General features: G+C 57.2%; 1 protein-coding gene across 4 annotated transcripts; it reads left to right on the top strand.

Moving 5' to 3' along the window:
* The first annotated feature begins 3,531 nt into the window (after window positions 1-3,531).
* On the top strand, window positions 3,532-14,651 carry LOC135403074 (vasoactive intestinal polypeptide receptor 1-like). Of its 4 annotated transcripts, XM_064636709.1 has the most exons (13): window positions 3,533-3,903; window positions 5,679-5,793; window positions 8,863-8,970; window positions 9,834-9,943; window positions 10,241-10,338; window positions 10,844-10,976; window positions 11,615-11,768; window positions 12,274-12,334; window positions 12,603-12,669; window positions 12,779-12,870; window positions 13,088-13,217; window positions 13,508-13,549; window positions 13,826-14,651. In XM_064636709.1, the coding sequence occupies exons 1-13, from the start codon at window positions 3,838-3,840 to the stop codon at window positions 13,916-13,918; spliced, it is 1,269 nt and encodes a 422-aa protein (XP_064492779.1). In that variant the 5' UTR covers window positions 3,533-3,837; the 3' UTR covers window positions 13,919-14,651. The 4 variants fall into 4 exon arrangements, with proteins under 4 accessions (XP_064492778.1, XP_064492780.1, XP_064492779.1 ...); XM_064636711.1 differs by lacking the exon at window positions 13,088-13,217; XM_064636708.1 differs by lacking the exons at window positions 13,508-13,549; window positions 13,826-14,651 and having other exon boundaries at window positions 3,532-3,903; window positions 13,088-13,453.
* Window positions 14,652-16,117: the final 1,466 nt, after the last annotated feature.

The following is a 16,117-nucleotide window of genomic DNA, read 5'->3' on the forward strand; positions in this document are numbered from 1 at the left end:
AGGGAGGGACAGGGACCCTCTGCCAACCCCTTGGATGAACCTCTGCACCATGTGGGTGCTGCACCAGGCACCTGGAGCAGGGACAGTGGGATCCAGCCCCTCCGTGCTCTCTCTGCACGGATCTCTGCTTGCAGACCGAGCAGGAGACACTGAGCATGGACAAACTTTGCCAAATTAGCCAAGCAGGGGCAGCCAGGGCACGAGGGCTCAGCAGGATGGTGATGCATCGAGCCGGGATGAGCTGTGCTCTGATATGGCCTGGCAGCAATGACACCCTGAGCTGCCCTCCATAACACATCCCTTGTGCCACTTCCCTTCCCTGGAAACAAACTGGAGCCAGAGGGATTCCCAAAATGAGGAAACACCGGCAGGAGTCAGCAGCCTTGCCTAAGACTCGTGGAAGATGAAGTAAACATCTGAGGCAACACGTCCCCCTGTAATCCCTGCTGGCTCCAGAGGGGGATCAGAAACCAGTCCAAAACCAGTTTGTCATTGCACACCAGGACAAGCCCAGGATGTGGAGTGGCAGTTTGGCAGCTCTCCCCCATCACACTGTCACTCACAGCCACTTGGGCACACATCTCTGGAGATGCTCTGTGGGTCCAGGACTGTGAGTGAATTTAAGCTTCTCATTTTGAAAGGTAACTACAAAAAATACCACTTTCCTTTTCTAGGAGGTCTCATGCTGCTAGTGCTTTGAGACCCATCATCCAGTCACTGTGGTCTCCTCTTCATCCAAATCACCCCTCACAGACCCTTTCCTGCCACAGAGCCCAAAACCAGGGAAGAGGTTGTTGGTGCAGGGTGGGGACACCCCACTTTGCTGTAAGGTGGGATGGAGGCAACACAACAGGATTAGTAATTTCCAGCCCTTGGTAAATGAGCATTTGGCACTTGCAAAAAAAGATTCTTGTCAGTGACTTCCTTTGCTTTGGAAACGGCTGAGTCACCCCTAATTCCCCACACACACCAGCAGTGACTCCAGTGCTGCAGGAGGATTAATGGGAGCACCCGTGGCTGAAGGGCAGCCTCTGGGGAGATTCCCTGGGGATTTGGCAGGGACACAGTTGCTGCTGTGTGCCACCCACGGCCCTCCATGGCTGTGCTGCCACACCAAAGCCATGTGCCCGAGGCAAATCCTCCCATCCCTCTGGCCACTCACCACCATCCCCCTCACCATCATATGGGTGGATACAACCACCCTGTATGGGACCACCATGTGCTGGTCCAGTTGGGGATCCTAGAGGGGGCTGCAGGGTCCTGGGCTGGCCAGGATTTGCAATCAAGTGAGTTCATCCTTGTTTATTTTCCACTTGCTGCTGCAAAAGGGAACAATGGCCCTAAAACCGGCAGGGCTGGGCAGGTCACCCCGCCCCAGGAAGGAGGTCAAGCCACCATTGTCTTGTCCCAGCTCTTCCTCGCTGGAGGAAGGGCAGGAGCAGCTCAGGAAGGTGTGGGTGGTGGGGCATGACCTGAGGGATCCCCATGGCTCTCCACTGGACAAATGCTTCCTGGGGAAAGGGGACAGCAATGCACATCCCATAGAGAGGTTTTGCCAACCTCCCCTGGCCTTTCCCAGCACAGGGACCAGACCTGCCACTCCAAACCCGGGGACACTCCCTCCAGTCCATTTGCCACCAGGTGGCACCAAATTAAGTGGCCTTGTGGGGACACATTGGGCCACCCCAAACCAGACCCCATCCCCCGTCACTCTCTGCCCAAGCCCGTGGGGCGAAGCCAACTGGGGCACAGGGTTATTTGCAGCAGGGGGGTTGTTTAATTTGGTTCTCGGCACCCCTCCCACGTGTTCATATGCTTTGGAAAAGTAAATGGTTACGTTTGGGTGTTTACATTCTAGCGGAAGCATTAGATGTTAATGAGCCTGGCCGGGCCGGGCAGCCTTTTGTGTCAACATAACCGCGGGCTGAGAGCAGAGTGAGCCACTCCTAATGACGGCAAACGAGGCCTTTGAAATGTTAAGGGCCCCGTTCTTTTATCTGCAGTTTTTTTAGGGTTATTTAATTTGCATGGCAAACCCTGTGGAGGTCTTTGAATGGCAGAGCAACAGCGTTGGTTCATTGGCTTTGCGTCTCCCGATGGAGGGAGCAGTTATTGGGAGCTGCTGCCTCGTTAAGAAAGGGCAATGATGTTGCATTACTAAAATTAGCAGCAGAAGTGGTTCTCCCTCCTCCCACCCCAGTACTAAGTGCAGTGAAGCCCCCCCAGCCCTGTGCCCTTCAGCACTGAGGCCGAAGGGGCATTTTCAGTCCCTTCTTTCACCATCACCCACACCCGAGTTGTGTCAGTGAGGAGGATTTTGGGTGGTCTAGGGGTGCAAGGCTGGTTCTTTAATCCCAAGAGATTATCACAGTGTCTTCCCTGCACTCCTGCGTTTCCTCCTCCTTCCTTCACCTCTCCTGCCCTCTCTGCTTTGTCAGTAGAATCATTAAAATGGTGATGTTTGAGTCAAAACTCCCCTTGCTGGAGGGGCCAGGGCTTTCTAGCAGGGAGAATTACATATATATATTTATTTTTCCTATATGCAATATATATATTATATATATTTATATATTTTATATAGACTTTTATATCTTTTTTTATATAAGGAGAAGAGCTCAGGTGATGGTTTTGGCCCCAAGGGCAGCTGGGAGGGATACAGGGAGGCAGCACTGGGTGTTCTGTGCTCAGGGAGGTGTGTGTCCATGCCAGGCTGTTCCTGTTCCCGGGATCCCCCAGCACCCCCTTGCTCTGTTCTGGTTTGGCACTGAGGTTCCAGAACCCATCATCCACCAAACCACCAAACTCACAAGCTCAGCCAAGATCAAAAGTCTCCATTGGGGCAGAGTTCAGGTTATTTTGCAGAGGTGTGGGTGGCTGCTGGACACCCAGTGCCCACCCTGGGCCTTTCTGGGCCTTTCTGGGCAGGGGGGTTGTTTTGGGGAGGGATTTGGGGGTGCTCCAGGGAGGAGAGGCAGGAGCTGAGCGAGCAGGCAGGGTGGTGAAGGGGACAGGGATGGGCAGCACTGCCTGTCACTGGGGCCAGCAGAGCCTCCTGCCACCCTGGGGGAGGGCTTGAAGGAGCCCCACTGCCCCCATGCCATGGGCACAGATGTGTCCAGGCAGGCACACGTGTGTCAGGGCATGTGTTTGCACACGTGTGTGCACAGCCCCAGGTCACAACATCTCCTGTGGGGTCCCCACCTTCCTCCACTCCCAGGTGTGGAGCTGCCCGGGGTGCAGCGTGACCCTCGGGGTGCCCCCTGCACCCCATCCCGGCTGCACCCCCACTTCCCACAGCCTTTAGCCAGCAGTTTTCCAGCCTTGCAGCATCCCAGGAGCAGGTGAGAGGGGTCCCTGTGCCCGCTGTGCATCCCCCTGGGCCCAGCTGGGAGCAGGTAAGGCGGTGCTTGGGGGCACAGCAGTGGCCAGGCTGGGCAGTGCCAGGCTGGGGGGTCCCTCCCGAGCTGCTCCTCTGTCCAACCCTCTGCGTGGGGAGGGGGAGCGGAGGGTGGAGCCTCCATATTCCAGATGCAGGAGCTGTGACATCCAGGCTCGCAGAGGAACAGAGCCCGTCGGCACTCGGGGACAGCCAGAGCCGGGGGGACACGGGCACTGGGTCAGGGCACCGGGGTGTGAGCAAGGACCTGCTGCAGGAAAGGGTCCTGGAGGGAGACAGGAGCAGGACACGGCTGGGAAGGGGGGTGAGGGGGTGAGGGGAGGAAGGTGCTGGGTCACCCCGGGAGGTGCGGGGGTCCCCCACCCTCGGGGACATGCGGGAGGAGCTGGGCTGTCCCCGGCCCCTCGGGCTCTGAGCCGGGACACCCGCTGGTTCCAGCCATGGGGGTCCCGTGGCAGCCGCCCCCGAGGCTGCTGGTCCTGCTGCTCGTCCTGCCGCTGCTCCAGGTGAGTGTCCCCGGGCACGGCGGGGCCGCGGGGGCACAGGGTGGGCGGCGGGCACGGTGGTCCCCCCCGGGACAGCCACCGCAGGGGCGGGCAGCGCTGAGAATAGAGTGCTGCCCTCCCGGCCAGGGTGGCATCTTCCCATCCCATCCCCGTCCCTCCCACCCGGGGTGACGCCCTGCGAGCTGCGGCACCCCCCACCCACGCGGGGCTTTCGCAGCAGCTCCTGAGGGGGGATGTGCTGACCCCGGTGATCCTGGGACCCCCCCATGGCTGGGACAGCGCTCGGGGACCAGCCAGGACACGGCTCCTGCGGGATTCAGCTCCAGGGCTGCCCCAGGGGGTGATGCCTCAGGTTCAGACCCTCCATCCCCGCGTGGGTTCGGGGGGACTTTGCTCCCGTTGTCCTACACCCCTCGAGGAGCCCCAAACCCCGAGGGTCCGGGGGAGCACCCACAGGGATGGCTGGAAGGTGAAGGGGGTAGGGACCATCTGTGGGTGCTCCCAATCCAGGGGCAGAGCCGTGGGGATGTTGGCACCAAACCCCCATGGAACTGGGGGGACATGGGGGGGTTGTGCTGCTGGAGGGATCCACGGTGAATAACTCCCCCCTAGACTTGTCAGATTGCTCCGGGGGCAAAGGAAAAGGAAAGGGAAATAGGGGGAAAGGAAAGGGGAAAGGGAATGGAAAAAGAAAGGGGGGAAAAAGAAAATGAAACAGGAAAAAAAAGGGAGTAAAGGAGGAAGGTTAGGTTAGGTTAGGTTAGGTTAGGTTAGGTTAGGTTAGGTTAGGTTAGGTTAGGTTAGGTTAGGTTAGGTTAGGTTAGGTTAGGTTAGGTTAGGTTAGGTTAGGTTAGGTTAGGTTAGGGAAGGGAAGGGAAGGAAAGAGAAGGGAAGGGGAGGGAAGGGAAGGACAACAGTGCTTAGGAATGGGCATGGATGCATGGGAATGGGCACAGATGTATGAGAATGGGCACAGATACTTGGGAATGAACATGGAAACTTCATGGCCTGCTCTCAGTTCAGCCTCAATCTCCCGGCTCTCCAGCTGGAATCAAAAGAGGCAAATCCCAAAAGCAGAGATTCCCAGGCAATCCAATCCCTGGACAAAGAGCCACTACATCCCTTGCACTTTTGGGATCTGTAGGGTCAGGACATACCCCTTGATGTTTCCTCACTTCTTTTAGCAAACCAGCTTTAAGGAAACTGTGCCTGTTTTCCAGCATCTCCCAAAGAGCTGGAGAACAGGAGAAGGGTGAACTCCGACAGCAGTTGCTGATGCTTCCAATTAAAACACACCAGCCTGAACATGAGCAAACCCTGGGGAAGGATTATCCATGCCCTAAGAGGTGGTTTTCATATATCTCTAATTACATGGTTTCCTTGCTGAGGTTTGGAATGTGCTGGGCAGTGAGGTCGGGCTCTCCATCCATAAACTCGGCTCCACATGGGCAGGGTGTTGTGGTGGAGCTGTGCCCTGAGGCATCACAAACTCTCAGAGGGAATTAGAAATAATTGCAGTGGTTCTCTGTGGTGTTTGCAAGGCAAACAGCAGAAAGTGCAGGAAATGTCAGGCTCCAGAGCACAGTTCCATAGCTCGGCTCTCCTGGGGAGCTGCTGCAGAAATAGGGAATTTTGTCTGGAACCTGCCTGTTAATGCCCAACTTCCCACTGATCCAGTGGCAATGGGGTGGAACTGGATGGTCTTTGAGGTCCCTTCCAACCCAGACCATTCTGTTATTCCGTGATTCTGCTGCCTGCCCTTTCCCTTTCCCAAGGTGCAAGGGACACATCCCGACTGTTCCGTCGTCCTCTATTTCCAAAAGCAAGAAGAGGAATGTCTGGAGATTATCAGGAGTGAGAGCCAAGCTCCAGGAACCCCTGGGCAGGAAGGTGAGTGTGAGCACCCCCCACGCACCGGGATCATCTCCCTGGGGATTTGCTGAGGGCTCTCTGGAGGGTGATCCGTGGTAGAGGGTGGAAAATCAGGTATCTTCAGGGAAGTGGAAAGCAGCACCCAGGGAAAGGGTAAGGAAAATTCCTTGGGAGCCCTAAAAATGCTGCTGCAGGGAGAGAAGGCGGCTGAGACTGCAGTCAGGGGGGCTGAGGGACACAAACAACTGCAGGGACTCCATCCTGACAGATTTATGGAATCATGGAATGGTTTGGGTGGGAAGGGATTTTAAAGAACATCCAGTTCCACCCCTGCCATGGGCAGGGACACCTTCCACCAGCCCAGGTTGCTCCAAGCCCCGTCCAACCTGGCCTGGGACACTTGCAGGGATCCAGGGGCAGCCACAGCTTCTCTGGGCACCCTGTGCCAGGGCCTCCCCACCCTCACAGGGAGAATTTAGGGCATAATGGCTCTTCCAGAGTGGTCTGTGCCCCTGGCAGAGCCTCCTGTCCCATCCACCTTCTCTGCACTGATGCCAGGCCACCAGCACCAGTGTCACATCGTGCCTGTCACCACTTCACATCTTCTTGCCTTCCTAATTCAGTTAGTTTTAATGCAAAACATGTTCTAAGCAACTTAATTTTTACATAGCTGGGACTTTTAAACAAATTAACTGATTGAAAAACAGTTTTGAAGAGCTGCCTTTTTGCCTGTTTTTTAAAATTGCGTTTCAGTTTCTGTCCAATAGCAGCAAACCCAATTTTCTGGGCAGAAATTATCACCTGGAGAATCAGAAATGCGTCACTCAACGGGTTTCATCTAAAACCAATGTAAAAATTAAGCTTCTCAATAAATGTGTGTAAAGGTGCATAATTGCCTAAGTAACTGCAGAGATGCAGTCTGTCATCCAGCTTAGCAGAGAAAAGCCAAGTTGATTGGAAAAGGTCCATTTTGCAGCCCATTTTGTGCCAGCCTGGGGGAAGGAATCTCACTGTAGGAAAATAACCAAGGAGCACGAATGCATAATTAAAATCAGGATTTAATCCCGTGTTTCCTGCTCGAGTGCCACCTCTGCTGCCCACCTGAGCTAAGAGATTTATCCCTTCCCCCTTGCTCGTGCCAATGGGGAGGGTCCTGTGGACTCTGTGACACAAAGTGAGGATTCTGGGAAAGGCTCAGATCCCCTGGATGTGGTGGGAGGGGCTCCAAGGTCTCCCCAGAGCCTTCTCTTCTCCAGGCTGAACACCCCCAGCTCTCCCAGCCTTTCCTCATAGGAGGGCTCTTCCATTTCTTGGATCACTTCCATGGCCTCCTCTGCACTGTAGGTGCTGTAAGTTCCAGAGGGGGCCAGGAAGATGCTCCAAAGGCTGGAGCCCCTCTGCTCTGGAGCCAGGCTGGGAGAGCTGGGGGGGTTCACCTGGAGAGGAGAAGGCTCCAGGGAGAGCTGAGAGCCCCTTCCAGGGCCTAAAGGGGCTCCAGGAGAGATGGAGAGGGACTGGGGACAAGGGATGGAGGGACAGGACACAGGGAATGGCTTCTCACTGCCAGAGGGCAGGGAGAGATGGGATATTGGGAAGAAATCCTTCCCTGTGAGGGTGGGGAGGCCCTGGCACAGGTTGCCCAGAGAAGCTGTGGCTGCCCCTGGATCCCTGGAAGTGTCCAAGGCCAGGTTGGATGGGGCTTGGAGCAACCTGGGCTGGTGGAAGGTGTCCCTGCCCATGGCAGGGGGTGGCACTGGATGGGCTTTAAAATCCCTTCCAACCCAAACCATTCCATAATTCCGTGACCCCCAGAACTGAAGCGACCACTCTCAGTGACAGTCCCAGTGGCCCTGCTCAGTTCACTGATCCTGCAGAGCAAAAATGAAGTCATACCTTGCCACAGGAGTGACAGCCCTGCAAATCCCTCCCAGACTGGGCAGATTCCCCCAGCCTGCTCTGCTGAAATCAGGGGAATTTAATTAGACTTGTCTGAATCCACATTCCCTGGCTGGGAATAGACCTGGCTCCAGGTTAGTAATGTATATTTGCAAGGTTAATAATGGAGATGTACAAGGAGGAGAGCTGTCCTGGAATGTGACGTCTGTGTCTCATCCTGGGGTGCTGCAGCACTAATTCTTCAAGGCCCTGAGTCTGCTTGGCCGTGCTTATTTCCAAGGCAATTCGGGACTCGTTTGAAGAGGAATTTAGTGCTGGAGACAGAAGCAAAGCCTATTTAAGCTGATCACTGTTAGCAAGTCTTGCAGGGCTTTCTCCTGTCGTCTGGAAAGACATCCCGAGCTGAGCCTCCATGGCTGCTGGGTGCAGAAATACAGCATAAACCTGCATTATTTTAGAACCCACAGGCAGTTCCCAGCCCATCCACACCCTCATCCCCAGGATCTCCCCGCAGGAACTCCGGTCTGATGGGGTCCCAGGAAATACCGGGTCCCGTCTCTCCGCGGGGCTAAAAGGAGATCTCAGCGCTGGGGAGGGGGGGTTTGTTCCCAGGACTGGAGCCAGAATGCTCCTGATTCCTGAGGGGGAACGGTGTGGCCCGGAGATCGGGTGACGGCTCCGCTCTCACCTTACACCCGCGGGGCTGTGTCTGCTGCGGGCTGTGCCGGGGGCTCCGTGTGATCCCTGGGCTGTGCTGGGGACTGGGGGGGCTCCGTGTGTCCCCTGGGCTGTGCTGGGGGGCTCCGTGTGTCCCCTGGGCTGTGCTGTGAGGGCTCCGTGTGTCCCCTGGGCTGTGCTGGGGGGCTCCGTGTGTCCCCTGGGCTGTGCTGAGGGGCTTCGTGTGTCCCCTGCACTCTGCTGGGGGGCTCCGTGTGTCCCCTGGGCTGTGCTGTGAGGGCTCCGTGTGTCCCCTGGGCTGTACTGTGAGGGCTCCGTGTGTCCCCTGGGCTGTGTCGGGGGCCGGGGGGCTCCGTGTGTCCCCTGGGCTGTGCTGTGAGGGCTCCGTGTGTCCCCTGGGCTGTACTGTGAGGGCTCCGTGTGTCCCCTGGGCTGTGCTGGGGGCCGGGGGGCTCCGTGTGTCCCCCCGGCACGTCCCTTCTCCCCGGCACTGACCGTCCCATCCCTCCCCAGGCTGCCGGACCGAGTGGGACGGGTTGAGCTGCTGGTCGGCCGCGCCCATCGGCCAGTCCCGAGCCATCGCCTGCCCCGACATCCTCCACGTCTTCAAGAAGTCCAAAGGTGCAGTGAATCCCACCCGGACCGCTCGTCCCATGGGATCGAGGGCTGAGCTGCACCCACCCACCCTGCCAGGGGCTTTTGTGACACCCCAGCCCTTCCCCTGCCATCTCACAGCTCCTGCCTCTCTGAAATATGTCCTTGGTATATCCTGCAGTCCAAGCAGGGGATGGGCAAAAGCAGAAATTCAGGTTGTTGCCACGCCAGGAAAGCCCCCAGATCCTTTCATCGCTCAGTGCCCTGTGGGTAGAGCACTTGGGGACCTCATCCTCCAGCTGGGTGACACCAGGACAGTCGCTTTGCTGCTCAGTGCCCTCCTTTCCCACACAGCAGCCAAACACTCCTGACCTGCTCGGGATCACTCCAAGCCACATGGATGAAAAACACAGTGTGGGATTGTGATGATTTCAAGGCCAGGTGTTCTCCCAGGGTGGGAATTGCTGCCAGGGGAGCTGCTGCCTCCATCCCCCTCGGAGACAGCAGGGTGTGAAGGAGAGCACCCAATCAGTCCCCCCAGCAGCTGAGCACTGGGCATAATTGGATAGGCAATGGAGAGCTGGTAAACGCATGCTTAGGGCTGGAACAGCTCAGGAGAGGTTTGATGAAGCCCTCACAGGATGAATAAGCACTTTTTTAGCCTAAACTCCCTCCCTCTGTGGGGATTCATGCCTGCTTTCACACCCTGCCCTAAGTTGCCCTCCAGGAGGGCAGCGATGTGAGCTCGAGGGATGGGGCAGCCAGGCCACCTTGGTACCCCACTGCTGTCCCTGCTGGGCTGCTGCTGCTGTCCCAGGCAGGATGTTTTGGGGGTGCTGAGGCAGAGGTGATACCTGTGGCTCTCATGAGGTCCCTTCTTGTTGCTGCAGTGCTGATCCAGAGGAACTGCACCGAGCTGGGATGGAGCTCCCCCAGCCCTCCCTACCACAGCGCCTGCGAGCTGGAGGCCCTTGGCAGCAACAATGACACTGAGGCCAAGGCAAGGGGGTCCCCTGGGGGCTGTGAGGCACCCATTGCAGCATCACCCTGCCCACATCACCCTGCCCACATCACCCTGCCCACATCACCCACCCCACATCGCCCTCCCCTCACTGACCCACACTGTTGGGCAAAGAAACATGAAGATCCTCCCAGGATTGTCTCGTTTGGCCTCATCCTTGTTGCTGGGGTGCCTGGAGGAACCTGGTCTGGGTCATCACCCTGTCACCTCCCTGCCATCACAGACCAGCACCTCCCAGTCCATGCTGCCTCACTCCACTGGTGCTTTCCTTTCCAGAAAGGCTATTTTGTCACCATGAAGGTGCTTTACACCTGTGGCTACTCCACGTCCCTGGCAGCCCTGTTCTTGGCCATCGGCATCTTCTCCTGCTTTAGGTAGGGCTCAGTCCTGGCTGCTCGTGGGCTGCAGCTGGAGCAACACAGGGTAAATCCTCAGCAGGGGATGCTGCCCTCAGCCTCTGCCCTCCCTGAGCAGCCAAGCTCCATCCCTGCCAACATGGACAATAGGGCAGCATGAGAGGAACAGCAGCATTGTCCTTCCCTGTCCTTCCCTGCTGACACACAGGCTTGAAACCCTCGGGTTGCCCTTTCAAGTTTTGCCTTTGCAGACCTCGCTGTGCTGCAGATTTGTGCCCTCTGGAGATGGTTGAGGATGTTCCCCAGCACACCTTGTCCCTGGGCAGCAGCTTCAAGCACAGCACAACACTGCTCTTCCTGATTTCAGAGCAGGAAAAACTCCAGGGCTCTGTGCTTGACCATCACAAACACGTGGTCCCTGGGCTGGGCTGCAGCCAGGGAGGGGGATATTAGAGGAGAAGTTCCTCTGCCCCTTGGCTGTCTCTGCTGCTCCCTGGGTGCAGAACAGCTCTTCCTCCCATAGGAAGCTGCACTGCACGAGGAACTCCATCCACATCCACTTCTTCACCTCCTTTGTGCTGCGGGGGACTGCTGTGTTCATCAAGGACAGGGTCCTCTTCTCGGACGAGTCCATCGACCACTGCACAATGTCAACAGTAAGACACTGAGTCCCAGCCTGGGCAAGTTGCAGGGAGGGCAACGTGAGGTCATCTGGGAGAGTCTGAGAGGGTTTGGAATGGATTTAGCACTGCAAAGAGGAGAGAGAGAGAGAGAGAGGCTGTGAGCCTGGGGAGGACAGTCTGCCTTGGGAGGACTTCAGGAGGTTCACAACAACATTTCTGCATTGGCCTCGTGCAGGGATCATGGTCTGCCTTCAAAGCTCTCCCTGCTCTCAGGCAGTGTCCCAGCAGGGCTGAAGCTCAGCACAACCTCAGCAGCACCAGGTACATGCAAACACACCTGGCACTGTGGATGCGCAGATTTGGGGTTCTCAGTCAAAACAGACCCCCCTGTGTGCAGGTACCACCCTGTGGGCACCATGGACACAACCACAGAGGTGGGTTTCTAAAGGTCCTCCAAAAACAGCCCGTGCTCACCTGCCCATGTTGCACAGGCAGAGCAGAACCTGCCCCGGGTGACGGGTGGGATTGGTGCAGAATCCCTGGAGCTGCACTGAAAGGCCATCACAGGTGTCCTTGAGGGGATGGACAGGGAGGATGACCGTCTTCTGTGCTCCCCAGGACAGGGTCTGGTGCCATCCAGCACTGAGCCTGCCCCCTCCTCATCCTGGCAGGTGAACTGCAAAGCAGCCATCGCCTTCTTCCAGTACTCGGTCCTGGCCAACTTCTACTGGCTGCTGGTGGAGGGCCTGTACCTGCAGACCCTGCTGCTGCTCACCTTCACCTCCGACAGGAGGTACATCTGGTGGTACATCCTCGTCGGCTGGGGTGAGTGTGGGGCTGTCAACCCCTGCAGGGCCCCACTGACGGGCCAAGGGCAGGAACCACCTCCAGGGGCTGCCTGCTCTGACCCCCCCCAGCCATGGCTGCTCTCAGCACACCCCCCTCGCCCCCAAATCTCTCTGCATGGCCTTGTGCTTGCTGGGGCACCTGCCAGCTCCTGGAGCTGGCTGAGAAGCATGACCTGACCCAGGACAGGTCCTCCCTTCTTCCCACGTCCACCTGGAGTTGGAAACACCGATCCCAGGTGCCCAGGTTGGATGTGAGAGCACATGTGGGAGCAGGAGGGTGGCCAGGAAGTGACACACAAACAGAAGTATCACCATCAGTGGGCACCATCTCCATTTAAACCTGGAGAAGGTGGAAGGGTTGTCACCCTGCCACATCCAGGGGCTCAGACCTGACCTAGACACGTGGGTTTGGGGACAAGGGAGGGAGGGGTGGTACAGGACACTGGGGAGACTCCACATCCCTGCCTGTCCTGTCCTTGCAGGTGTCCCCATGGTGACAGTGGCTGTGTGGGTGGTCACCAGGCTGCAGTACGACAACCACGGGTAGGAGCAGACACCCCTCTTCCTTCTCCGGGCCAGCTCAGCCATGTGTCCCCCATCCAAGTCCTGCGGGATGAACCTCTTGCATGGGAGGCTCAGGAGGGGAGAACTGGGCCAGGGCTTTATTTTAATGCTGTTCCTGTTTTCTAGTGGATCCCGTGGCAAGAGGTGCTGTGCAAAGGGGGCATGGGGCTGGTCAGAGGGGTGGCAGGGTGACACCTGGGCTACAAGGGTCCAAGTGGGTGGCAGAGCCACTTCTCCTCTCCTGTAGGTGCTGGGATGATTACACCAGCCTGTACTGGTGGGTGATCAAGGCTCCCATCCTCCTGGCCATATTTGTGAGTGTGTCCTCTGAGAATCCCAGCCCCAGAGCTGGGGGGTCCCGTATGGAGAGGGGGAACTGAGCAGGGGGCCGTGCAGAGCCTGAGATGTGGCTTCCCATGGCAGGTGAACTTCCTCATCTTCCTCAATGTCACCAGGATGTTGGCACAGAAGATCCGGTCCCCAGACATCAGCAAAAACTACAAGCAGCAGTACATGTAAGGGCTACAAAGGGGGGCTTTCCTCACCCTGGTTTCTGGGGGTCCCAGGGCACCAGGGACCCCTCCCTGGAGGAGCACAGAGGAGGAACATCTGGGAGGCTCCAAGACCTGCCTTTCACGGAGAACCTGCTTGGGGTTAAAGCCAAGCTCTTGGGAAGGTCTCACGGGGCAGCAGGACCACCCAGGCTGCCCCTCATGCCACCACTCTCTGCAGGAGGCTGACCAAGTCCACGCTGCTGCTCATCCCTCTCTTCGGGGTGCACTACGTGGTGTTCGCTCTCTTCCCCGAGCACGTCGGCGTCGGTGCCCGGCTGTACTTCGAGCTGGTCCTCGGCTCCTACCAGGTGCAGGCTGGGGGAGATGGGGAGGCAAAGGCTCCCTGTACCCATCCCATCCCAAATCACACCCTGGGAGCCCCTGGGATGTGCTGCTGGGGCTTCACACTTGAGAGAGGGCTGTGCCCAGAGCACCCCTCAAGCGCCAGAGCTGTGTCCTGGTGAACAACTTGCACCGATCCCCTGCTGCCCAGGGATGGGGTGAGGGCTGTGGGAGGATGGAAGTGCAGGCAGCAGATGAGCACAGAGGGGTCCAACCCCTTTCCTCGGGTGAAACTTGCTCTTCCTGTCCTTCCCAGGGCTTCCTGGTGGCTCTGCTGTACTGTTTCCTGAACGGGGAGGTGAGTGTGTCCCCCAACACCCATCCCTGGGCTCCACAGCTGTCTGGGCACACAGAGGGTGCACAGAGACCCTCGAGGGTGCACAGACACCCCTGAGGGTGCACCAAAGCCAGGCCTGTGTGCACACACGAGCATGATGGGGGTCCCCACCCTCCTGCACCCCAAATCCTGTAGAGCCCTTGGAGCAGCTCCTGCCCCTCTGCTGGGTGCTGGTGGCTGTCCCTGGGTGCTGGTGGCTGTCCCTGGGTGCCAGTGCCACCCGTGGTGTTGGTTCAGGTCCAGGCTGAGATCAAGAGGAACTGGGGCAAGTGGCAGTTGTCCATGGAGAGCAACGTCTTCAACCTGGTGACCCAGGACTTCACAGCATGACGAGGACGGCGGCTGGGGGGAAACACCCCCTCGGGGGGGGGGTGGTGGGAGTGGTGCAGCTCCATGGGTGCAGTCCCAGAAAGGCCAAAAAAAACCAGGATTTTGGATGTTCTGGGTCTGGTATCCTCAGAGGGTGGTGTGAATGGCTGTAGGAAAGGCTCTGCCTGCTCAGGTGCTGGTGGCACTTTATGGCTCCGTGTGACAGTGACCCACTCAAAGCTCTCTTTGGAGTTTGGTCAGAATTTTAGGTAGAGCAAAGAGAACTTCTCCGCTCTTCTGCCCCAAGACCAGGCAGGAAACAGAATTATCATTTCACAGAGGGCAGTTGGTGTTTTTCATTTGCACTGGAATGAAAAAAAAAGTGGTCCTGACACTGAAGGCATTTTTTGATGGCTGTTCCCTCTCTTCCTTGGTGTACAAAACCATTTCCCTTATGGGAAGATGCCTAAACACAGCCAGGAGCCTTTCTGAGGGTGGGAGAAGCAAATAGAGAGACAAAACCCCCTACAAGAGTCCCCCAATGGCCTCTTGACTCAGTTCCTCCCTGATTTCCAAAATGTTCCCCTTTCTCCCATGCCTGTTGATTCAACGGGGGGGATATATTCCACCACTCCCTGGGCCTTTGCACTGAGGAATGGGATAGTTTGCAATCAGCAGGACTCACTGGCTTCACCAGGGACTCATTTTCCAGGGATAGCAAGTTTTGTGCCAATAAAATTTGTTCTGAGGTCCAGCACTGCTTTTCAGAGGGTTAATTTGCTCTCCAAACCCAGCCTTGGTGCCGGGGGTGCTGGAGGGTGGAAACCCTGCCCACAATGTAATGCCCTGGTAATCCCTCATGGGGTGGGAATATCTGCCTTTTCCCTGCCTGCTGAACCAGCCAGGCTTTGGGCATGGCCGTGGAGAGGGGATGGAGGAGGAAGGCGAGGAAGAGCACAAGGTGGTGCATCATGAGCTGTCCCGGAGTTTGTGGGGTGCCCTGGCCCCTCTGGGTCAGAGATGCCACCACCACACCATAGCCTGGCCCTGTTCCCCACCATGAACATCCTTCATCCTCCCAGACTGAGCTCCTGCCTTGGCAAACTTTGTCTCCAGGAGCAAGAGAGGCCTCAAGTGCCCTTTCCCAAACCTGCTGGCCTCTCCCAGCCACACTGAGCTCCTGAGCCACCCGATCTCAGCAGAGCTTCTCACACTGCCTAGGTTGTCATTTCTCCACGTTGCCACATGTCCTTCCTTAAATAAAACCCACTTGCTGGCCCCTTTCCAGACTGCAGGATCTCCAGAGATCCCGTTTGGTCTCTCAAAGAGGCCTTGAGAGGGAAGCAGAGCTCCAGACCCCATTTGAGGTGAGATGGAAGATGTTCCACTAAACAACCCCCCTGAGCCAGCAGCATGCTCTGCATCACCAGCCAGGAAACCTCCAGAGGAGCACAGCAGCTGTCAGATGAATGCCTGTCTGCAGCCAGGAAGGGACCACAGGTGAATAGACATCCCTGACCATCATTAGGAAGACGATGTTTCAGCAGGGATGAGGCAGCAGCAGTGGATTGTGCCAGGGCTGGGGCTGCTCAGTGGGAATGTCCCAGTTGCCATAAAGCTTTGAAGAACACTGGGTTTGCACCTATTTACAGCTGCAAATGGGTTTTCTGGGTGATAAACCTGAAACTCCAAATGACCCGCTGGGGTTTGCTGGGCTTTGACCCCCCTGGTCTCCATGGAGCAGGACAGGAGCCCATGGTGAGTATGGCAGGGATGTGCCACCTCTGTGGGGACTGGACATCAGGCTTGGCCTGCAGGAAAGGTTTTCCAAAGCATTTGCTCTGTCACTGGTGTGGACCTTGCCCTGCAGCCACATAAGATCATAGAATCAGAGAATTATGGAATGGGTTGGGTTGGAAGGGACCTTAAAGGGACCATCTCATTCCACCCCCTGCCATGGGCAGGGACACCTTCCACCAGCCCAGGTTGCTCCAAGCCCTGTCCAACCTGGCCTTGCACACTTCCAGGGATCCAGAGGCAGCCACAGCTTCTCTGGGCAACCTGTGCCAGGGCCTCCCCACCCTCACAGAGAAGATTCCTTCCCAAAGATCCCAATGATCTTAGAGGTCTTGACCAACCTAAGCCATTCTGAACCTGTATCTGGGCAGACTGTGCCCGGGCAGAACAGGAGCAGGTTTTCCCCGTCCCTCCTCCAGCACG

This window comes from Pseudopipra pipra, chromosome 26, assembly GCF_036250125.1.
Source record: "Pseudopipra pipra isolate bDixPip1 chromosome 26, bDixPip1.hap1, whole genome shotgun sequence".
Classification (NCBI taxonomy): domain Eukaryota; kingdom Metazoa; phylum Chordata; class Aves; order Passeriformes; family Pipridae; genus Pseudopipra; species Pseudopipra pipra.